The sequence below is a fragment of the Canis lupus genome, chromosome 19 (genome assembly GCF_011100685.1).
Source record: "Canis lupus familiaris isolate Mischka breed German Shepherd chromosome 19, alternate assembly UU_Cfam_GSD_1.0, whole genome shotgun sequence".
In the NCBI taxonomy this organism is placed as follows: domain Eukaryota; kingdom Metazoa; phylum Chordata; class Mammalia; order Carnivora; family Canidae; genus Canis; species Canis lupus.
Genome location: NC_049240.1, coordinates 20116816 through 20142129, shown reverse-complemented (window position 1 = coordinate 20142129; position 25314 = coordinate 20116816). Strand labels below are relative to the sequence as shown.

General features: G+C 37.9%; 1 protein-coding gene and 1 long non-coding RNA gene across 8 annotated transcripts in view; one reads left to right on the top strand and one right to left on the bottom strand.

The window, feature by feature from the left end:
* PRDM5 (PR/SET domain 5) overlaps positions 1–25314 on the bottom strand; it is a 200533-nt gene that overhangs the window by 23810 nt on the left and 151409 nt on the right. For 6 of the 7 annotated variants that reach the window (XM_038564767.1, XM_038564770.1, XM_038564772.1 and 3 more), the window contains one exon: positions 22319–22404. In XM_038564767.1, the coding sequence (XP_038420695.1) occupies positions 22319–22404 (86 nt within the window). Of the gene's footprint in view, positions 1–2211; positions 2340–22318; positions 22405–25314 lie in introns of all 7 variants that reach the window. The other variant, XM_038564768.1, reaches the window with a different exon arrangement.
* LOC119864444 overlaps positions 1–25314 on the top strand; it is a 29417-nt gene that overhangs the window by 3554 nt on the left and 549 nt on the right. The window contains exons 2-3 of the long non-coding RNA XR_005373975.1: positions 23921–24063; positions 24190–24396. This is a non-coding gene — a long non-coding RNA (uncharacterized LOC119864444). The remainder of the gene's footprint in view (positions 1–23920; positions 24064–24189; positions 24397–25314) is intronic.

The window sequence follows — 25314 nt, the reverse complement described above, 5'->3', positions numbered from 1 at the left end:
GAGCATGTCCCATGGCTGTGGTTATGGTGCAAAGAAAGTAAGTCTATGGGGATTCTGGGAAAGACTTCTCCTGCCTGCTGAGGCTGACCATGTATGGGCTTGATGCCTAGGCTACTGCAGCCACGTGGTAGCATGTGAGGGGCTGGCTGAGGACAGCAGAAAAGATGAGAGGAATCCGAGCCACTGAAGATCTTGTAGCGCCAACCACGAGATGGCCCTACTTCTGAATTCTTGTTATGTGACTTATAATCTTTATCATTTAAGACCCTTTCAATGGGGCTTTTGGTTACTTAGGGATGAAAGTATTCAGTCTCTATCTTCCCAATCATCACACCATATTCCAACGGCCCTATGCTAATGACAGAGAAACCTCTTGCTCAGATTGAAGCACAATGCTACAACAATGATCAGAAACTCAAAGTCAGCGGCTAGCTATTAAAAAATGACAATGTAAAACCTGGCCTAAGAGCCTCAGTCCTAAAAATGGGGGAGAGTGTTCTTTTGGACAGCAGTGTTTTTCTTATACACATGAAAAAAGTTAGAAAGGAGCTGAAGATATATTTGCTGATAAGAATTCTGAGAACAATGTGAGATTTTTGCATTGTAAGGAATGTTCTTTGTAATCCTTGAAAGAAAAACAATGCTGGTTAAGTGAAAGAGTGTTATTATTTAAATTATTTAAAGGGAAACGATTTATTTCCCTGCATAATGACTAATTATTTAGATATTTTTTCTCAAAAATCCTACAAAAGAAGACTAATCATATGAACAGGAAAATTTTATAATAAGGAGAAAGTTATTCTCACCAATTTTCAAAATTATAAATCAAACTCTGAAATATAAAAGTAAATTAGAACAAAAATATGAGAAAATATAAGGGAAAGAAGTAGAAGGGAATAGAAGAGAAATAAATATAAAAATATAAAGGACATATAGAAAAGATAAATGTATGTATGTATCTAATATTTATACCTACACGTTTTGATAAATATATATATAATGTCCAAAAATTCTGAGTTTCTTATAATAATCAGAAGTGAAGCCAATCATAAAAACAAACTGTTAGAGCTGTGAGAGCATAGGATGCTAATGTGACTACCTTATTCTTTTGTTACATATTGTCTTAAACATTTTTGTCGTATCCTAAAAATTTGCTAATGAAAATCAATGTAGTTTAAAACAGCCTCATTTTTTTTTTTTTTGCACGTTCTAGGTTGCTTCATTTAACTATGGGATATTTCTGAAAAATTTGGTCCCAAGACCCAATAATGTACGACCAAAAGCAAACTGAGAAAGAAAAATATTACCTACTTCCTTTAAAAAGCCAGTATTTTCTATATTTGGACTAGTACTTTAAGCCTACCTACCAGTTAGTTTAAATGTTTCTAGTTCTACTTACAAGTGATCTGACAACAATCAAGATAATCCCCATGATTAGATGATGGTGTAATTGAGGGTAAATTCATCAGCAAAAGTGTCCATTGTGTAGGAACTGTAGGGGACAAAGTTTTGAGACATGGTCCTTATCCTCAAGAAGAGGCTGAAAGATTTGAAAAAAGGGCAGACAGAGTAGATGGAGTTGAGGTTTACTTGTCCATAAACCTTCAGTTTCTATGGCTACATAATTTGAAATATAATATGCAGCAAATACCAAATATCCCTGTCAATTGAGGGGCCATAATATAGTGGTACAGGCTACAAAGAATAATGTAAGGTGAGAACACAAAATAGTCACAGACTCTCACTTTTAAGAAGCAGATGCAATTAGTCCACAGAGAATTGATTTAATTCAACTTGCCTACTTCCAAAAATAACAAGCATGGTTTCTGACATATGTGATGGTGGCAAGTGTAATCCATCTTTGAATGAAACTACAAAGTTTATTCAGAGGTCTGTAGGAGAAAGGAATTATGTAAATGCAAAGTCCTAGAAAAGGGATATCTAATTCTAAAGGAATAACATACTTATCCCATTACACAACTTTGAAAATAATAAGAACACAGCAGAAAGGTGCTATCACACATGCAACTAATTCGCCCATGGCCAACGGAGCATTCATTTCAGCCAAGTTCATGTCAACAGGTGAAACACAACCATCAAGGCACAGGGAGAAGTCAGAGGAAATCATATCATCAATATAAATTACATCTCTGAATCAACACACTCCACAGATGGCAGCGAGCTAGTAGCATAAACCTGCCCTCTTCAAACCTCAAAAATGTTGAATAAAACAGCCTGTCTATTTGCACAGGTGAGGAGCCCATGGTTGTCCTGGCAAAGATCTTGCTAGATTTGAATGTGCTCAAGTCATACAATGTTTTGACAAAAAGTCCGTCAGCCTAAAAGGTTAGGAAGAGAGAAAGAGAGAGAAATAAATTAATTAATTAAGGAAAGAAAGGGAGAAAGAAAAAGAGAGAAAGGGGAAGAAAGAATGAACAAACGAGAATTACTGTAATAAATGGGAACATTTTTGTTTTCCTAATTTAAATATCATAATATTTTTAACCCAAAGGCAACTGCAGAACATTATTTTTATTCATAAAATGCGTGTCTTGACTCTTTCCCCTTTTCATCTGAATGGTTTTGTTCTGGAGGTAAATTTGAGCTCAGTCTTCTTTCACAAATGGCTGAGTTCTTTATGAAAACTTTTTGTAATCTCCGGTGGTACAACACAGACTTTGCAGGCTGATATATACTTCCTACCTTCTACCAAATACCATTCCTACCCCCAAAACAAAATGACCTATCGTCATCAATGGTAACCAGTACAAATCAGATTTTGCCTTTTTTTTTTTTCCAATATATAATGGTGATCTCACTGGCTAGCTTCTGATTGTTTAGGATTCAGTATATTCCTTGAGAAAAGACTTCTCATTAATTTATCTTAAGAACTCTTGGGGCAGCCCCGGTGGCTCAGTGGTTTAGCGCCACCTTCAGCCCAGGGTGTGATCCTGGAGACCCAGAATCGAGTCCTGTGTCAGGCTCCCTGCATGGAGCCTGCTTCTCCCTCTGCCTGTGTCTCTGCCTCTCTCTCTCTCTCTGTGTCTCTCATGAGTAAATAAATAAAATCTTAAAAAAAAAAGAAAAAAGAACTCTGACTAGTATAACCAATTGTCCCCATTTACCTAGGACTAGTCCAGTTTCAGCCCTGAATGCCCCACATCTCAGGAAATCTCCTCAGTGTGAAGAGCAAAGAGCAAGATGATGCCATGTCAGCACCACCTGAAATTAGGAATTAAGGCCCGTTTTAAGGTCCCATTTATATATCCTCTAGGGACTATAGGCATCATCCCTGTAGATTCACTCAGCTACCACTTGATAGGACAATATACTAAGCAGGAAAGATTCTGTAACACAAGGCCTGCCTACACTCTTCCTTGTGAGAGAGCAAATAAATACAAACAGTAAATTTCAGAGTTACTCAGAAATCACCCAACTCATTCTCTCTTAGAACATATTAGGTAAAAAGAAAAAACTTTGAATTGAGACAATTTCCTTGTTTTCACTACATTCCAAGACACAGAAAGCCTAATAAAATTGCAGATCTCAATTCTGAACCATTCCTTTTCGTACCTGTGTGATGATCTTATGTGACGTCTTACTCTGTATATTTGTTCCTTTATTTGGATACAACTGTCCCTTCAAAGTATGCGAACATGGAAGAAAAGAATTGTCACTATGATCTCTTAAATCAAAATTTTGTTCTCTTTTTATACTTGCAGTGGCAATAGTTTTTTTTTTTTTTTTTTTTTTAAGACTTATTTATTTATCCATGTGTGACACACAGAGAGAGAGGCAGAGATTAGGCAGAGGGAGAAGCAGGCTCCCTGCAGGGAGCCCAAGTGGCACTTGAACCCGGATCCCAGGATCACGCCCTGAGCCGAAGATAGATGCTCAACCGCTGAGTCACCCAGGCATTCCAATACTTTTTCTACTAGTAGCTAGATACCCTTTACATCAAATCAATGTAAATCATACATTTGGTGGAAGATTCAGTTAACACGATTTTCATTATGCACACAAAGGAACCAAGCCACAAAGAGGCCCAAGTGCTCAGAGGGAGGTCAGTGAGGGCACTTCTTTTCTATCAAATTAAGTACAGAACCAATTTCCAAAGACCTCTCTCCAAAGAGAGAAAAGAAACAGACACTGAGCATACCAGTCACAGCACTGGCAATAGCTCTTAACAGGACAGATGTTGGAGAACTAACTCATGTCCTGCCAATGAGGAAATATAAACAGAATTTAATATTTTAAAAATTCACAATTTAGCCATTGAGTCATATATTACTTGGTGATAAACTGTCCCGCATGTTAAAGACTATATTGCAGATGAATGTCATTTTTTGGGCAATGACTTGGTATGCTGCTTACATGTCTAAAAACACATGTTGGTTTTTGTTCCTTCACTTCTGTTGCCTCTACAAGCCAAATATATAAAATATATAAAATACATATATAAAAATATATATAAATACAATATATATATAAATAATAGATCTAAAGGGGACATATACATCACATTCCAGCAAAATGTTGCTTTTAATTTGTACTGGAAGAGTGAACCAAATATCTTCACTCACTGAATAGGAGTAGTAGCTGAAATAGCCACATACATAAGAAAGGTGTATGTGTGTATATGTGTGTGTGTGTATAAAATATGGTATAGTTGTGTAAAGATAGGTGAATACGATGTACGTGATAATGACAAAAGTTTGAGTTAAATAGACTTAATTCAAATTAATTCAATGTAATGCACATTGAGACTAGTCATAGGAAAACCACTAGGATTGTCCCCAGTGATGTTTTGAGTTTTGGCCCTGGGATCCAGCCTGTACCGGGCATGAACACTCTGGGATGTTTGAGACCTGGAATAAGTCCAGGCCTTAGGGCTGGGTGGCTACCCAGTCAGGGAACCACAAGGGGAGTCCTAAAGCTCAAGGAGGCTTTCAAGTGTCTGTTACTTTTTGGTAAGGCAGAAAGCACTATACACTCTGGAAAGATCACTGAAGAACCTTAGACCATCTGTTTTCTGCCGTAAGAATCAGTCCTTGGATGAGTGGCTTCTGTCACTCACAACTTTAGTCAACCACTAACCCTCTGAAGGGCTTCGGGCCCGATTACCAACCTCCAGGCTCTCTTGCCCATTCCTTCCACCTCATGATTTCTGAATGCCAAATCTCAAATTAGTAATCTGTCCTATGCATCTGATACAATCTACCATCAAGGCCACAAACATTCAGCATCATCAAAATCATTGTAAAGTGGACTTTAACGAGGCAAAAGAAAAGCTTTAGAAAAACAATACCTCTGAGAGGTCTTACAAGTACAGATAAATAACATTTCATGACAAAAATTCACTGAAAAATTGCTCTCAGTTTGGCTCCTATTATTTCTATCTACATGCTTAAACATATATTCATATAGGGAACAAGGCTGAAAAAAGTAATATCTATTAGTATTTTATTTACATATTTATAAAATTACAAATGTCTTTATGTTCATATATTTATAAAATTATAAGTATTACACATACAGTTATATTTATTTTATATATATTTGTTACATATAAATTATATATTATATAATTATATACTTATATCATATATTCTGATTCTGACTCCATGCAATGATTATTTCAGAGAACACTTAATTATACTAGTAGTATCCAAATATTCATAAAATGACTAATTGTGTTATTCTTTAAGTGATTTCTGTTTTTGTGTTGTAAGCACATGACATCATAGAATTTTCTATACTCATTTCTTTTGTAGGATCTTTTATCTTTCAAGTTTGCAGCAAAGAACACCCGGCCCACTTGCATATTCTGCCTTAAGTGGCATTAGAGTCGTGGTACTTTTTCCTTTTTAGAGAGAGTGTATGTGTGGAGGGGCAGAGGGCAGAGAGAGAAGAGGGAATCTTAAGAGGGCTCCAAGCCCAGCGCGGAGCCCAATGACGGGTTCCATCTCATGACCCTGAGATCATGACCTGAGCTGAAACCAAGAGTTGGACGTTGAACCAACTGAGCCACTCAGATGCTCCCATGGTATTAATTTTTTGATATTCATACTTAAATACTCTCTGGAAAGAACTGAAGTCATAAGAAAGGATAATATCCACATTACAGATTTCCTAAAATGAGTAGACTAACCAAATAGAAAATATTCACAACAAATATAATTTCACTGGAAAATATCCAAATCTGTGACCCCAAAAAAGATAATTAACAATTGAGAACTGAAGTTGAGATGAGAACTGAAGGAAAAATGGGATTTTACAAACAGTCCATTTAAATATTCCTCAGGAAGTGTGGCTAAAGCCTGCCTAGCAGCTATGACTCTAGCACCCCAGAAGGAGGCGATTTCTTCTCTACTGAATCATGACTGATACAGAGTATAATGATTTAGTGTCAATCATAAAGAGAAGAAAAGAGATAGCCAGAGCCTGAATGTTTCTCAGGGAAAGCAGATTTTTACCCCAATGTAATTATGGTTTGGGTCAGATTGTAATGATACACATATGTATATACATATATGTATATGTATAGGGAGCCATTAACTGCCTCATAGATTATAGTGGAAAATAAAGAAATCAAAGAGTAACACCTCTTTTATGGAGAAAAAGGGTACATCCATAACTATAACTTAAGCTGAAACCAAAATAAATGACCTCTCTCCTAAAGGCCCTTGCTTCTGCCATGAATTTAAGAATAAATTTCAGTCTATTATCTAGAATTACTGAAATCAAAACATTTAAAAAATATTCCCAACCTCCTTAAGATGAAGTATGGCTGAGAGGCCCAATCGGTCTCTCAAAACCATAATACACTCAACCTGACCACTGGCCTTGATATCAACGTTATCCTGTGTCCTCCTGGGAGTCAATCCTGGCCTAGATGTATGTATATTCCTGGAAGAATATATCTAATATAGCCTAAAATAGTATACCTAAAATAAATCTTCAAAGATCTGAAAGGTTCCTACATTGAAAACGCTGTTTTAATGTCCAATGATGCAGAGAAACTGCCAATGAGACATTCAGGTAAAATGTGAGGAGTAAATCTGCCTACACTGAAATCGCACTTATTAAAATGGATTACAAGGAACATGAAACATCCCTTCCTGATGGCTTTCAAAATATTAACAGTATTTTATTGAAAATAGCTTAAAAAGTGCAAGTAAAGGGAAAATGCCTGTAGAGGTCGTGCTGGTACTGTGGAATAGTTTTGGATGAGGCAGGTCTTTGTGACAGTCATTTTGGAGCATTCTCCAGCAGGACACTTCACAGCATGGACCCTGGGGACCCTGCAATGGGGAAGGAGGAGAGGGCAGCAGTGGACTTAAATGGAACCGAAGAGCAAGTTTTTGAACTGAATGAGAATTCGGCACCAGTGTTCTTGGAGTATTTGTAGAAGGTGGGTAGGTAGGTAGGTAATCCTTTAAAACATTTTGATAACATATCTATTTAGTAATAAGGAATAAAGACTATAGTGAAAAAAAGTATCTAATTTCCAATCTTTTTTTTTTTTTTTTTTAATTTCCAATCTTTATGGTGCCCTCTAGTCATGGGACTGGACAAGTTACTTAACCTCTCTAAACCTTACTTCCCCCATTAGTAACATGAGGTTTTATACCTGGGTCATAAGATCTTGCTTATTGTCATCCTTGGCTCATAATAAAAATTCAATAAGAGTATTTTATATATTATATTAACCAGCTTTCTGGTTATTTTCTAATAGGCACATATGTATTTTCTAATAGGCACATAAATAATGTAATTCAAAACTGAAAAAGGCACACAAATTATGAAGAACTGGGGTTATTTTATGTAGAAAGGAAGTTATGCATGAACCTCAATAAGCATTGTTCTTGCAATTCATTAATGGAATCTTCATATAAATAGATTGTCCTTTATTTCAAGACTCCTATGATACTTTAGTAATTAAAGTACCTGAATAGACTGCAAGATGAATATAAAATTCTGTTCCAGAGAGAAAATAGTATAGAAAATGTATTACTTTTCTAAGAATAATGGTCCCATCTCTTTTAAAAATTAATTGTATATTGCCTATCTCAAAACAAAGAAAAATTCTCTTTCACATGGATGTACTTTCCTTTAAATCCTGAAATATATTATTAAAGTCTAAAGATAATATAGTGGTAGCGAAGCAGCAATCATCACTTGGCTGAAATGCTAAATATTTATAGAGTTTTATTTGAGCTAAATCTGCAAACTGCTGTACATATACTCTTTGTTGATACAGCATGTTATTTCAGAGTAGACATCTCTGAAATAACCACATTATTATCGCAAAGGGAGCTGCCCAAGCTAGGGAGATGAAGTAGTTCTCTGATACCACTCTGATCCAGCCATTACAGGAACAAGTTTAACTAGATAGAGTAACCCTAAGACAATATGTCAGGTTTCCACTGAGGATGCCACAGGGAATGAAGAGACAGTTGTGCCCTATATTTTGTTCTAACAGTAGTAATAGGAATAACTACAGCCTTAGCAATCGAGTTATAATTTTATTAGCCTTAATATGAATGACAGTTTTTGTATAAAAATTGATAGAAAAATATTGAAAAAATTTTAGTTTAGGGGATAGAGTTGCTTGGAGTGAACACTTGTCTTTATTTCACAGTTTTGTATTTGTAAGCAGAAAACACATAGGATTCTTGCTTATCTTCTTCCCTCTTTCTCTCACTGGGAAACAAAAGCCTGTGTTGACTTATTACTGCCTATGGAATCAATCGTATTTTCCTGTCTCAGCACAGAAATCTGCTGGTGGTCTTGTGGAACTTGCTTAGTCTCTCACCTTATGCTCCAGTTCTCTACAACACACTCCACGGGCTCTACCAATGGGCTTCTCACTAACTCACAAAGCACAAGTTCATAACTTTACACACAGCACTCCGTTGATTTGACGCGCCCTACCCCCAATTCTGCTCCTTTCCCTAGAAAACTCATACTCCTGTTTTCTGACCCAATTCAAACTTCTTCAGTGAACTCTATCTGGTCTCCCTCGGGCAGTGAGCTGCTATATTTTCCACGTTCCAACATTCCTGTCACACATTGATCCTCTCTCTCAAAGAAGATCTGCTTTAATAATGTGAGTGTCTGTCTCCCCTCTGGGTATGCAGAAAACTCCTGGGGGCTAAGAACAAGTCTTAGAAGTTGTGTCCCTTCAACATCAATGAAGATCCATTTCTATAGAAAAGTTATATAAGTACTAATAAGATGTAAAATTATGTTGTTAAAAGATTAAATAGGTGAGATAAACACTAAGGAAAAAAGAGAGAAAAGGAAAACTAGGGATGCCTGGGTGGCTCAGTCGGTTAAGTGTCTGCCTTCAGCTCAGGTCATGATCCCAAGGTTTTGGGATTGAGCACTGTATCAGGCTCCCCGCTCAGCAGAGAGCTCGCTTCTCCCTCTCTCTGCTCCCCTTGCTTGTGCCGTGCTCTGTCTCTGTCAAATAAATAAATAAAATATTTTTTTTAAAGAAGGAAAACTAGGATATAAAACTGAAAAAAATGAATGAATATAGTACGATTAACGTATCAGTAAAGTATGTCCACAGCAGAGGTGGCAGAGAAGGCTGGATAGAAAGTGATGCCTGACCAGGAGCTTTAAGAAGCTAAAATCTCCACAGGGAGAAGAGGGAGGGAGGAGAGGATGAAAACAAAAGAGGCCTGAAAACAAGGATTATTTTATTTGTACCATCAAGACACACTGAAGCAGAAAAACATGGTGAACTTTGGGATAAAGACATAGTCCAGACTGGCCAAAGCCCAGTGTGTGTGTGTGTGTGTGTGTGCTCAGAGAGAGAAGGGCTGAACTGGGGAGTGGCAGATGGTACAAACCGGAGGGCCCAGGCACCCTGAGCTACACTGTCTGGGTGCCAGTCTATAGGCAGCAAGAGCTACGCTGGGGTTGCTTCTGTTTATTTTGTTTTCTTTGGTAACTAAAACATATGATCAAATCTATCTTTATAAGTATTACTGTGGCAGCCATACATGGGATGGAATAGACCAGCATTTCTTAAGTTGTGTTTTGTAGAACTCTAGTCCTGGTGAGATGCAGTAGAACATACATACATCCCCCCACACACATTCACTTCCTCTCTCTCTCACTTACTCTGCTTAAATTATCTTGGCAAATGCTAGGTTAAACAAACAAGAGATGTCTTTACTCCCAGGCTTTTCAGAACTTGTAATCTGCTTGTGGAGATCACAAAATTCCAAGAGGAAGATCGCACACAGGGCTACAACTTCCTCTCCCTCGGCTCTGATGCCATCTCTTTTCTCCTGGTTCTTCGGCCTCTTTGGCTGCCTCTTCTCAGTTTCTTTTTGGAGGATGTTCTGCTGCTCAACCATGTTCTTTTCTTCCATGGAGACTTCATGAATGAGCTTTCTACTCTCATGGACTAAACTCCCATGTTTTTCCTGACACCTTCGTTGGCCTGCACTCTTTCCCAAGAGGAGGCATATGTGGGTTTACAGTACCCTGGAGATACTTCTGTCATGGTCCCTGCCATGCTCCATGTGATCATGAATGCTCTGTCCAGAATCTATAAGGGCTAGAACTTTTTCTTAACCCTCCCATAACACAAGTTGGCTCAATAAAATTTAGTTGGCCAGTGAGACTCAACATATGCTCTCCTAAGTCTTAGAGTTGCAATTAGAAATGTACCACATTGGTCAAAGAATGTCTCATTAATCAGGAGTTCTCTATATATGCAACAAATATTTGAAGTCGTTGTCAAGCAAAGTTAAATAGAAACTGTCATGGAAACCTCTATGATAAGTTCTTTTCATTTTTAATTTTTAAGACTTTATGTGAGATAATTAAGAAAGGCCATTTGTCATCATAAGGATTTACAAATTACTACACAGGGATTTGATTTTATTCTCATCATTTAGGAAAACAGTAATATCAATCAGTTAACCAAACATTCCATAAATAATTTCTTCAAATGAAAATCTGTCTGAATTTTACATTACTTGTAAGCTCAAAGCTTCACTAATAACTCAGTCAAAATATCAACCCCGCTGTGGGAATAGTCCCAGACTGAGCGTTATGTGACAGATGAAAAATTTTTTTAAAAAGGCACTTATATCTGTCTTCATGTACCCTGCTGGGGCAGGAAAGAGTTGTTCACTTAAAATGCTGAGAACTTTCCTGTCAGGTCTGGAAGGAGGATGGGAAATGAGACCTTTTGATTCTAAGCACAGTTATTTTATTCCTTGCACTGAGCAGTGGGAAAAAGAAGAGAGACCAAATGGATCCTAGGAAAAAGCCATTAGAAAAGGATTTGCTGTTTCTCCAGGGATGGTTAGCCTGTGAGTATTTTCTTGAAATACTCCCTATCCCTACCTAAAACTCCCTGGGGAGAATAATCAAAACTTATTGGCAAGTTGAGATGAGTCTAAGGGATCACTGAATCAGAGAACAAAGAGATCTCTGAGATTTAAGAACAAAATAATTTGATAATCAGAGTGGGGCTGGTACTGGCCAGTAATCATCTAGAAACAAAGTGTTTAGCAGAATCCAACAAAGCCAAAATTCTGAGGCCACAGACCTTCTAGGACTTCTCAACGGTCCTCCTTGTCTGTCCCCTCTACTCACCCTGGAAGCCTCCTATTATTATTACTATCATCATTATTATTATTATATCCTCTATATATACTCCATGATCCATCACATTCTTGCTGACTAAGCAAGAATTACACTTCCTATCATAAACAGACAAACTTACTGAGGGTAGAGATAGTGGTCAAATTGTTTATTGCTGTATTCTCAGTTTGTAGCACCCTGTAGTCCTTCAACATCTGTTTGCTGAATAAATGTATGAATTAATTGATCTCTCTCTCTCTCTTTTAAAGATTTTATTTATTTATTCATGAGCGACACAGAGAGAGGCAGAGATGTAGGCAGAGGGAGTAGGCTACCTGTGGGGAGCCTGATGTGGGACTCGATCCTGGGACTCCAGGATCACACCCTGAACTGAAGGGAGATGCTTAACTGTTGAGCCACCCAGGCATTCCTGAATTCATATATCTTATTTAGCTATAGATTCCTTGGTAAATTAATAGTTTACTTCTGATATAATTTTACTTCATTCATTCAAAAGTCTGATAACCACTAGGAGCCAGGCACACAGATGCTAAGGAAAAAGAGCTGTAAGAGTTCTGTCCAAGTGGAAGTCAAGGTCTAAACAAGAGAAACACATAAACAAATTATGACAGTAAGTTTGTTAAATTCAAAAACTGAGGTTTGTGTACTTTCCAGAGCTTCAGTCAGAAAGTGTCCTAATCAGGAAGAAAGTCCTAAATAGGAACTGTCCCTACTGTCTACTCACAATAATTACATTTGAGTGGAGACTATCTATAATTGTGTTTGCCAGGCCACTAGCTCCAAAGGCAAGAAAGAGTTATACACCAGAGGCCCCCAAATAGGTAGCATTCCTGATCGTAATACTGCCAGATAATTCAGCGTCAGACTCTTTGGCTGTCGTTTAGCTTTCTAAAAAGTATTGCAGAGAGAATATTATGATGGTGATGAGCCTGTTCACTTCAGCAGTCCCAATATCACACCAATTACAGGGCCTACTATTTAAAGGAAAGCTCTCATTAAAGTTTAGTATTACATAAGCAGATTTGCCACCAGACTTTGAATCCAAGAACTTAAGTAGTATGTAAGTATCATGAGAGCCTGAAAGGTTATACATTTCTTGATTTTTTGAATCCTCTTCAAGAACAGCATATGCTTTTATAAACAATTGTTAGTATTAATTTTTAAACCATCTTTTTAAAAATTATATTTTCCCAATTACAAAATATAGTTCCCATTGCTAAATGATGGTATCATGATCCAACTGCTAACTTATGTTTAGGATCATAATTGTATCTGCTTACTTTAGCACTTTGTCCAGAAATGTCAACCACTTTAAAATGCAGAAGCATATTATACAATTAAAATTGTACTTATTCAGCATGGTGCAATATTTAGCACTTGTTTCTGTTACCTACTAATGCATAATAAGTCATCCCCAAACCTAGTGACATAAAATAAGTAGTTCTTTCTCATGGTTTTGTGGATTGGGTTTGTGGATGGAATGTGGACTGACATGGTTTTGTGGGCTGACTGCTACGGAGACATTACTTCTCAGTTTCTCTTATAACTGCAGTCAGCTGGCTAGAGCTGAAGTCATTTGAAGGTTCAAATAGGCTAGGTGTCCAAAATGGCTTACTCACAGGGCTGGCAGTTGGTGTCAGCTGTAGTGTGGAGGGCCTGTCTGTGATGTCTCTACAGGATTTGCGGTCTTCACAGCATGATTCCAAGAGATACAGGCAAAAACTCCAGTTTCTTATAGCCTCTGAGCTCCTAGAATATTAACTCTGCTGCACGCTGTTAGTGGTCAAGCAAGCCACTGTGACCAGCCCAGACTCAAAGGAAGGGTAGTTAGACTTGCCCTGTGGATGTCTAGGCAAGAAGGGAAAAAACTGGTGGCAACCATCTTGAACACACCATTACCACATGAACATACATTATGTTTTAGGCGAATGGTTCTAGGTTTGTTTGTTCCCAAAATACCAAGTTAGGTATAGAAATGATGAATGATAATGTAAGTACCATTAAAAGAAAGTCTGCAGAAAAATCACATCTTATGCCTGAGGACCACTTCAGTCCCTCACATTGATGTAATGCTACCCTTGTAACCCTAAATACAGTGAAAGAGAATTTAACTCCACAAAAGACTTTTGTCCATTTTCCTATAGATAATTTACCTACCCAATAAATTTGTCAAAAGTATGAAATCCAATTTATTTTAAGTTTTCATCTCTTACTATATTAGCCTAGAGAAATCCAGAGAACCAATCATCATATTCTAGAATGCCTGGACCAGAAGTCCTACTTTAAATCGGGAACATCATTTGATGTGCCAGAAAAGTACTCCTAACCAGGGAACAGAAAAGTTTCTTTGCTGATGATTCTAAGGGAGCTGCCTAGCTCATGAGCATAGTTGCACAGAAAATTTAAAAAAGGAGGCACTGGGTTGATAACCTCAAAAAGGATTCTCACAAAAAAAGAAAACGGGAAGAAGAGAGAAAATGATGCTGTCAGTCCCTGAAAGGGAAGTTATTTTTCAAATGGTCTGATTTTCCCTTTTACAAAGGAAAGGCAGCTCACCGTGATAGAATAAGAATGTCCAATTTCATGCAGGTGTATTTTCTAAGCCAAATAAAATACAATAGTATCTCAAAGCCATTTATCTTAAATGATTCATTTGTAAGGCATCTAAAATTCCCCAGGAAATATGCGTAGAAACAATCAAGGTTTACTAATTCCAATACCAAATTAAAGATGTTTTCAAATAGTGGCAATGGGCCATACCCTTTTGCCCCCACAAGCACAAAAGCTCATGAAATTAAGAAAAATAAAAAATAAGAACAAATTTCAATGTTTTCTCTCAAGTCATAATAAACATTTAAAAGTTAATTAAATTTGTTCTTAATCTCTTTCTCTTTTCTAGATATAAAAACACTCTAAATCTAAATCTCTAAATCAACTAGCTCATCTTCCTGTCTCTGTGTGGAACACCACCATGTCCTGAAGTGTCCCTTCCAAGCATCCCAGGTTCACCTGGGACTCCTCCGTAGTCTTCACCACCTACATGCAGTACATGCTTAAACCTTTTCAATACTATTTCAGAAGTGTCTCTCATATATGTTCCTACTTTTTTTTTTTTTTTAGGTTTTATCTATTTATTCATGATAGACACAGAGAGGGAGAGAGGCAGAGACACAGGCAGAGGGAGAAGCAGACTCCATGGAGGGAGCCCGACGTGGGGACTCAATCCCGGTCTCCAGGATCACGCCCTGGGCGCTTAAATCGCTGAGCCACCCAGGCTGCCCATATGTTCCTACTTTTAAGTCCAACGGCCACCTGGTGTGGGCTCCCTGTCTAGTGCAGCTGGCTCCTGCCTCTGTCCTGCCTGGTCTCCCCAGTATGGCCTCCAGTATGGCCTCCTTTCATTCGTACTTGAGGATATCTTCAGAGCAGTCTTTCTAAGAGGGAGCTAATCATATCATCCCTCTACTCAAAATAAAACACATCACACAAACCAACATGCTTCCAGGATTCATATCAACTCCTCAGTCCCAACGTGTCACAACCGCTACCAGACTTCAACATGCATCCTCAGACTTAGTCGTGGTGGAGAGGCCCCACCCTATGGGATGTGTAGCAACTACCTCTTTCTCTTTGTCCTCGCAGTTACATCTGCCTAGCATGCCCTCCTCTATATTCCTCAAAGCTCAATTCAAATACCACCCTCTCTCTCTAGTGTTTCCTGGAATGAATTTACTCACTCCCTTCCTGATTCAACAGGCTTGCTTCTGCATCTGTCTCTAGTTTTTTTTTTTTTTTTTTTTTTTTTAATGAATGCCTCATAATGTGTTCATGAGGATGGCAAGCCGGTTCTTACCCTTAAAAGACCCCTTTCTGTTCTCATCCAAGGTTATGAAAATCCTATGCAGTGTTCCTGTAGCTGAGGAAATTCTTCTTGCCTCTTTTTCCTCTTAGTCTCCACTTTTCACTCCGCCTTCAGTATCTCCTCCCGTAATGAATTAACTCTTCTCTTTCCTTCAACATCATGCTTATACTGCATCCACATGATGGGCCAGCTGGGTGCTCTGGTCAGATATTTTTGTATAGTTTTCAAATCGCGACATTGGTATACCACCCCCAAAGGCTCCAGATAAATTCAGCAGTGCCTAATGTCCAGGGGACTCTGAGGCATCCCACTCCAGTCTGGCCTTAGAGACACAGGGTTTCACTGCATGGTGTCAGAAGAAAGTGTGAAGGACGTATGTCTGTAAAGCCCGCCCACCCAAAACCTGAACTACCTGAGGACCCGGGACAGGAAGTTTCATGAAAGAAAATTAACAAAATATAAAACAACATAAAAGCCTGGGCAATCACTTGCATTTTCATATTTGTAAGAACACTTCTGGCTATTCCCACAAATAAGGCTGGAGAAACAGCTGTGATCTTGGATCTTGTGTAGACTAAATGGGTTTCCAAGTGGGGTTCAAAAGGCAGACTCTCTGAATTAACTTTCTAATTGGTCTAGGTGCTTTCCATTTTGAAAATCAAAAGTGATTAAGTAAGATGTGAAGCCTTCTGTAGTAAATAGTTACAAAAACAATTCCTTTTGAACCTAGTATTTACACAATGGATATTCATGACCATGTGCCCTATTTCAGTGTCAGTGTCTTGGCTCAAAGTGTGTAAGACAATAAAAACCTAAGGTCAAAAAAACCCCAAAAAAACCTAAGGCCCACAATTTCCAGATGATTTCTGTTCCTAAGTGTAATGTACTAACTTGGGACTTGAGATACTACACATAAAGATATCTACTTCAGATATAATTGAGGATGGCCAAGAAGACCTCTTATACAAAAGACTACAGAGATAAGGAGAGGAGGGTCTGCCAGAGAGCCTGGAGCATCTCCAAACTTAAAATCCCTGGGAAAATTAATACTTCTTTTTTGAGGTTGTTTCAGAAAGACTTGGTTTGAAGCCACAGTGTCCAAACTAAGGAATTCCTCCCACTCATGTGCAAAAGAAGTCTTCCTCCCCACAAAAAGCTATCTTCTCCAACACCCAAGCAAAGAAAAGAGCCCATTAATAGGAAAGAGAGAAAGTAGATAAGGAGATATGAGAAATGGTTCATAATACATTGTCCTGTGGGAGGCCTGCCAAGCCCTGCCCTGAGGCAGACTGACCTCTCCACATTCTGGGAAACAGAACCCCTTTCTCCAAAACTAACAGGATGGTCTCAATCACATGGGCCTGTAAAAAGGATGCTTCCCTAACTAAAGAGAAGTGTTAACTGGTCATGGAGTGTAAGATTTTCTGCTTCTACCAAACAGAAATTAATCTAGAAACATTAAGTACAAGAAATTATCCCAACAAACCTAGACAGCTAAGGTAAATTAGTGCTTTTAAAATGTGGAAAAAAACCAAATAACAAAAAACAAAAAACACAAAGAACACCACTCTTACCCTAAGCAGAAAAAAAAAGAAAATGCTGGATAATCTACATCATTGTTTTGAACCTAAGGTCATGGGGTATTTTCCAGACAAGTAGGTGAATTGAATGCCACAGAGATGGAACAGGAGAACTGTTTCCCCTTTGTCACAACACAGAGGATGAGGCGGGTGTCACCTAAGTGGGTAGGAAGAAAATAAGTAGAACTTTAAAGGATTCTTAAAGGTCCACTGTGGGCTATGGGGATGGTTCAGATTAGAATCATGGGAACCCAAGTACATTGGCAATGTAACCATTCACAGCTTCTCTTCCATTGGCTCTACCAGGTGCCCTTGAGAAAGATTAGGGGCAGGCTGAGAGGGCTGGAGAGTCCTGACAGTGATGAGGGTTGGAGGGCCTGATAAGGTTTCAAGGTGGAGAAGGAATACCAGAAGGAACTCATCTGTGTTCTGGTCCCCTCATGGACTGCAAGGCAGTGACCAGCACTGCCAGGGAATAAGCACACGGCTACAGACCCTTCTGACACAGAAAACAAATGCCTTCTGTCTTTGCCATATCTTGTAACTTATCTCTGTGAGGAAGCAAAAGCCATCAACTTGCTAAAAGAGATATAGGAACCCCTTGTAAACTCTGGTCCCAGGTAAAGGGCTCTGCCTCTGGGGAAGAACAGAACCTTGCCCATGCCCCGTACCCTGCAATGACTCAAAGGAGAGGGGCTCTTGGACCTGCTTTTGCCCAAGGTCCACAATGATGTGTAGAAGAGGTCTGCTGCTGCCAGAAAAAGAATAGTCCCCTCACTAATGCCCAAAACTCTCCACTGACACAAGGCCAAGTTCAGCCACCTGTCTTTCTAGACCTGTGCTGTAGAATTTTCTGTGATGATGGAAATTTTTCTAATTGTGCTATCCAATATAGGAGCCACAAGCTACATGCTCTATGAATCAGCCTTAATTTTAATGAAATTACAATTACTTGTAATTATAATTAATTACAATTACATTTTAAATGGCCACATGTAGCTTATGCCTAGGATATTGCAGCTCTAGACCTGCACTAATGCAGAGGTAAAAGTTGCTCACCACTGAATCACAGTAGGAATGCTGAGAAAGCTCCATTTCAGAGGCCCAGGTATGTAGCACCTGCCTCACCCTATTGGCAGAGCAGGAGAGCCAAGAGAGCCCTCTGCCCCACTCACATCTCATGTTGAGTAACATGTACTAGCAGATTATAACCAGTAAAGGGGCAAAGGCAGAGAGACAGACAGACAGACAAACCTCTACCGTATGCAGCAAGGGTATACAGGGTCTGTTGGTAGCAGAGAATTACTGCAGAAAACCCCTGACCATCCAGACCTCCCAGTAAGAACGTGGAAATAGCAGCCTACCACTACAGGAGAAGCTTAAAGCCGATGATAACTATAGCAGCAACAAAACCCAAAGCTAGTTCAACTCTTGACTAGATTAGCTCAAGCCCTCACATTAATGGTCAGGCCAAAAAAGAGGTGCACCTATTTCCAGGTAAAAATAATATTTCCCTTGATATCTACTATTCTTTTACATGCAGTAATAGGCATTGAATAAAGACATTGTGTGACACACAAAAAGCAACCCCCCCCCCACAAACCCATATCAAGAGACAGAATGGACAACATAACAAGATCAAAGGATGGCCCAGATATTTTAACATATTAATTATAGTTATTTTAAATTGGTAGTATCAATTTTAAATATTTAAAATTATTATAATTAATGTGTTAAAGAATCCAGTGAAAAGGTGGACAACATGCACAAACAAATGGATAATTTTAACAGAGACATGGAAGTGATTTTTTAAAAAGCCAAATGGAAATGCTAGAAATGAAAAACATGGTATCAAAGATGAGCTCCTTCAATAGGCAGACTGGGAACAACAGAGGAAAAATTCAGTAAAACTGAAAATATATGAATGGAAATTAGAAACACAGAGACAAGAAGAAAAACACTGTGATTAAAAATCAAAAGACAAACAAAGCAAAACAAAACCAGAAGAGAACTACCAAGAGCTATGGAACAACATCAAACAGTGTAACACATGTACTTGACATCCCTTAAGAAAAAGAAGGAAAGAAAGGGACCAAAGAAGTAATTTTTTAAAAAGAGCTGAGGATTTTCCAAAATTTAGCTATTAATAACAAACTGTAGATACAAGCAGGATGGATACAAAGAAAAACACATCTAGCATAACAAAGTGTTGAAAACTAAAAATAAGGAGAATGTATAATATATTGAAGGAAATGGATAAAAGGAAATTAAGCCTTGGACTTAAGCCATGGCCTCTCCATAAAAGACCAACGACTGTTCAGCCTTTTAGTATAATGTGGATTTTAGCAAAATTGTCTCCCACACTTGCAGCCCTTACTGGACCCCATAAACAATAACCAGAATGAAAGGATTTTGTGTTCCTTCGCTGAGGCATCCATGCAGTAACCACAGAATGCAAATCTGAGGGTGCAGGCAAGGCATGGCATTTTGTGCAGACTAACTCAAACTTCTCAAAGATGTAACATGCTGAATAGTATAGTTTTTGTTGTTGCTGTAACAGAATTAAAATTCTTTTGAAATAGGACAAAAACGTCTAGGATTAGAACTATCTAAATACTAAATGTAATGTGAATACAAAACTGAAACTGACATGCATCATGATCCAAATGTAGAGATATCTTTTTTTGTATTTGGTCCTATAAAACCAAAGTAATAAAGGGAAAATACCCTGTTCCTTTGGAGTTCTCCATGAATCATATGGGATTCGGCCTAAAATTCTGGGTGCTTCTAGTTGAGGTGCTGTAGAGTGTGCCCTTAATCAAAAGCTGGGGTTTGTTTTCTTTCCCTGCAGTTAGTGCTTGAAAGCTGCTAAAAGGTACCACCTGTCCCTGGACACCTCGAGGCAGTTTCAGGAACCTTGAAGTAAGGCTCAAATATTCAAATGAACACAAGGCTTTTATATCTGCGATCATTACTGCAGTTCGTTTAGTTTAAAAATATACAAGAAAGTATTCAGTCAGTTAGAGTCAAAATATTTAAGTAAATAAAAGGCAAATGTGTGTGGTAGGTAAGGGGATTGATTCTGCAGCCCATCTTCTTGGGTTCCCACCTCAATTCTGCTCCTTGCCTGCTTACGCCTCAATTTCTCATTTTTTACAAAGAGATCACACGAATATCTACCTTACAGAGGCCTAAAAGGGTTTTTTAATTCATTACCAAGTTATGGGATATAAATTCTGTGAGGCTTCTTAAATAAATGCTTGTGAAAGCCCAGACTAGTACCTGGCATGGGATTAGTTGTCTTTGTATTTGTTACCACTATTTGTATCAGTCTCATTAATAAACTTTATATTAAGGCAAAGTAAAAACTGATTAATTGAACTGGAAATATCATACTCTCTTTTATTTTTTTTAAAGACTTCATGTATTTATTCATGAGAGGCAGAGAGAGAGAGGCAGAGACACAGGCAGAGAGAGAAGCAGGCTCCATGCAGGGAGCCTGACATGGAACTTGATCCGGGGACTCCAGGATCACGCCCTGGGCCAAAGGCAGGTGCCCAACTGCTGAGCCACCCAGGCATCCCGAAATATCACACTTTCTTGAGAGGACCCAGAAAGTATTTTTTTCCTACAGTGATTTTCTTCTGTGGTATAATCATGTCTATCATCGGTAATCATGTGCGGTAACATATTAGGTTCCCATCGTGCCCAAATTTTGGTTAACATCACTTGTTTCGATGACAGGAACCAAGGTTCCTTTGCTTGCATGCTGGCATCTTTAAACATATTATTAATGCCATTATGAAAACTGCACACATGTAAGATAACTTCCTAGGTGAACTAACTTAAATCTCTTTAATAATGTTCACTATCGGGCAGCCCGGGTGGTTTAGCCCAGGGTGTGATGGTGGAGTCCCAGGATCAAGTCCCACGTCGGACTCCTTGCATGGAGCTTCCTTCTCCCTCTGCCTGTGTCTCTGCCTCTCTCTGTGTCTCTCAAGAATAAATAAAATCTTAAAAAAAAAAAAAGTGCTCATTGTGAAATATATATTTAAGTCATATCATTACAAGTAGTCATCTTTGTCTAATCCTTTATAGTTTATGAAGTAATTTTATACTCAGTAAATAATCCAATTACTAATATTCATATAATATAAATATGGTGTTATAAACCAGAAGGAGAAACCTGCTATGGATTTGCTTTAATGAGTACAGAAGCTGTTTCTGTCCTCCACCAGAAGAACAAGAAGAGTTATTTTCTTCACAGGGCCTCTGAGGGTATCTTTTATGGCCTACAGAACTGAAGTGGAAGGCTAGAATATTATTATACTGGAAAGGATATTATTATTATTATGTGTTTTCTCTAGTTTTTATTTTATAGCTAAGGTAAAAAGTGAAATCCAGGAAAGGCCTAAATTAGAATTACTCTTAGGGGATTAAGCATGTCTCTTAAAAGCTGGAAAAATATGTCCTTTATGTCCAGACTATGAGCACCTTTAAAAGGCCAGACTGAAAAGGAACTGTGTGAAAGATAATGCAGTGAAAAGATGGGAAAAGTAAAATCAAGAACTATTTAAAACATCCGATTTCCACGTGGCAAGTTCATATGAAGTATCTAATGTGCTCTAAACAGAAATAGTTAAGAAATGCAGCTGCCTGGAGGGTGAACTGCTCATGGGTTTTTACATAGCAGGTGAGGCAGATGCTTGAGTATGGGAAAGCCGTATGTAAGTGAATGACGACAGTCCAGTGGAAGGCCGTAACAGGCAGTACCTGTAAAGCAGTGACTTGTTTTCTCTTTTTTTTTGCCCCTTCTAATAACTGACATTATTTTTAACATCTTTCTTGAAAATGTATTTCCTCATACGCATTACTTAGTGGTCACACGCCTCCATTCAAGAATGTTCCTCTCACTGGCAAATGCTCTGCAAGGCAGCGTCTTTTATACCTTTTAGTATTAAAATGTCACGATCTATTTATCTGGCAGTTTGCCATTTATAATTCCTAGTACTCCTAAGCACTTATTCATAAGTCAAAGAATTGGGACACTTTCGAGGTCTGGACTTTTATTTCTTTCATTGTTTTGTCTTAAAAAAAAATGTATCCCCAAATATCCATCATAAATATAAACATGTAATTTAAGATACATCACTTTTATTTTTTCATGCCAATTAAATATGTTTAAAAAAAACAAGTATAGTTTTATAATAAATATTAATGAGACAGAATATAATCTTACCCTGGTGTGAGTACGAATATGCATCTTCAGTCCATCATTTTTACTGAATCCTTTTTCACAGTAAGGGCATTGATAGGGACGCTCACCTGCAAAGGAAGTCTCCAGGTCAGAAAAAAAGTAAAATAGCAAAGCAAGCCCTGCCATCACTCCCTCAACTCATATCTTAATCACCATGTATGCTCTTTGCACTGCCAGAAAGAGGCTCCCTGCACAGCTGGGCTGACATACCATGAGCATTTCAGGGCAATGGACTGTGCCTTTCCCTCCTGCAGAGAGGGACTGAGCCCAGACAGCTTCCAGGATTGAAACGTTTGCCAGCAGCAAGCTTATTGCATATTCCTTTTAGTGTTTGAGCCCAAATTAAATCTTCAGATTTTAAGAATCTCTGAAAAGGAGTTTATATTAATCAATTCATTCTGTCACTGTGTTACTCATGATAGGGGTCTTTAATTGGTTTATTGATTCTTTGTTTTAAAAAGAAAAATTTCATAATCTGTCTTAGATGGGGTTATGAGTTTCAAAATAATTTCACAAATTGGTAAATGTTAAACAGAATCACTGGTAGTTTAATAACTGATCCATACTTACTGATATAACGGAGTACCTTGCATCTAGAGATCATTTTTTAAGAAAAGAGCCAAGCCAATTTTGTTTACCCAACACATTAAAAAAAAAAAAATCTGTGAAATGACAAAAATGTGACAAAATTTAGTCTGCAGAAGGAATCTGAAGCTGCCCTCTAGTCAAAGCCTAATTATTTAGAAAAGTAAAATCACCATTCTTTATTCTCTCATTTAACATTCAAGGCAGGATGCTAGACCCTGCAATCAAAGATGGATACACGAAAATGTTTGCCTTCAGAAAATGTAAAACTTCCTATCTGGCTTTCCTGTCCCTCAGAGACAGGGCTTTTCCCAAGTAGCACATGTTAGTCCTTTACTCCTTCATATCCCATTTGATTCTATTTCTCCTTCAATCCAGGTATCACTTGAGTTATTCCAGAGAACTCCCCTATCAGGTCAATAATGAACTCGTTGCTCTAATGGTCCCTTTTAATCAGTCTTCCTTGGCCTGTCCCTAATCCAGGACACTCCTTCATGAGATGACAGGGACATTCTTCAGGGGCCTTGCTCTGTCTATGAACTGTATGTTTTCAGCAGTAACATCGTGGGGGAGCAAATGCAGAGGAGCCCCCAGCAGAGCCACATTTCCCCAGCCTTTCTGAGGAAGGAGCACCCAGGACTCTTTCCTTGAATCAGGCACTGTGAAATGATGAAAACCACCCAAAATGGAAATAAATAAATAATAAATAAATAAATAAATAAATAAATAAATAAATAAATAAAGTAACAATGGCAGTGCAAACAGAAACAAGACTCTTTAAAGAACTATCTGGACTTGCCAACTTCTGTGAGACAAAAATCAACCTCTGTACTAGGTAAGTGGATCTGGAATTTTTCACCTTATTATAATAACGACCTTAGGAAGGTGCATCTTCATTGTCAGAAAAATAAAGGCATAGAGTCCAATTTATTTGAAAAACTATGAAAATATAATCTTATTTAACACTAAATTGATAATATGTATTTATCTCAATTCCAGATCTCTCTGTTGAGACCCAGTCTTGAGATAGCCGTATGTCAACCAGGTATCTTCATTTGGATATCCCATGAACAACTCAAATACAGCATTCTGAATTCATGTCTTCAACTCCTGATCCTGTGTATCCTGTATATCCTGTCCTGGTTAGTTATACCACGGTCACCTAGTTACCAAATAAGAAACTTAGCCTCCAACATACTTCCTTTAACTCACTGCCCTCTTCATCCAGTCTTTAAGTCATATTGATTGCCCTTCTCTGATATTTCTAGAATTCTGCTCCTTGATTATGATGAAAATAGTATTAATAGCAGTACCAGTAACAACAGCATCGGCAGTAGAAGGAATAGTAACAACAACTGTCATTTATCAATTTCTTCACTATCTAACCTTTACCATGCATACCCCCCCTGGAAAAAATAAGAATACAGCAAAATGCTACTGCTGATGGTGGTACCTACTGCATCATTTAATTCCAGGTAATTTTTTATTTCCTTCTTCATAAAGCATGAAAAGTAATCTTTTAGATTTTCAGTTTGTTTTACTTTAGTGATGGATAATGAAGATGCTAAACTGTTTATTTATTAACAGATCAATCAACAAATCAAACCTCGATAACAAATAAAGCATGATAAAAATAGTAAAGTGGTTTACACTTCCAAAAAGTTATTTCAGAAATTTACTAGCAAGCCTACAAAATGTAGTTGTTCATTACTAGACTCTTCGTATAGCTTTAGTTATCTTCTTGTTTTCCAAATACCAAAAGAATAGCCAGCAAACAAAAATCAAAGACTCGCAGCCATCTGGTAAATTATGTTAAGTCTAATGTAATATACCAGGTTATTATTTTCTTTCATGATAGCCGAGGTGATCAAGCAGGGAAAGAGATATAGTTAAGAAATTTTAGAGAATGAAGCATAACAAATTCACTCCCTACCTTACCTAGTGTCATAATACGGAAATTTTCTCTATAGACATGAAAATGTTAACTTTTGTTAGAGGCATAGATTTTCTCCTTTTTTTAGAATCTGATTGTCCTGAATTTGAATAACTTGTCCTCCTTCTAGTTATAACTCTGGGGAAGTTATTCAACCTCAATGAACCTCTGAAAAATGGGATAAATTGTATCTATCTCATAGGGACAGTGACCATATATTCAGGTTTGCCTAAGGCAGTCTCAGTTTATGCTAGTTATCCCAGAACAATGATTAATAGTGCTCCCTTCACTTTCTCCAGTGTCCCAATTAGGACAATAAAAATACATGGTTAACTATTATGAATTGAACTATGCCCCACTCACTAATTCATATGTTGAAGTCCTAACCCCTCCAGTACCTCAAAATGTGTCTTTGGAAATGTTATTCGAGTAGTGTGGATCCTTCATCTAATGGGACTGG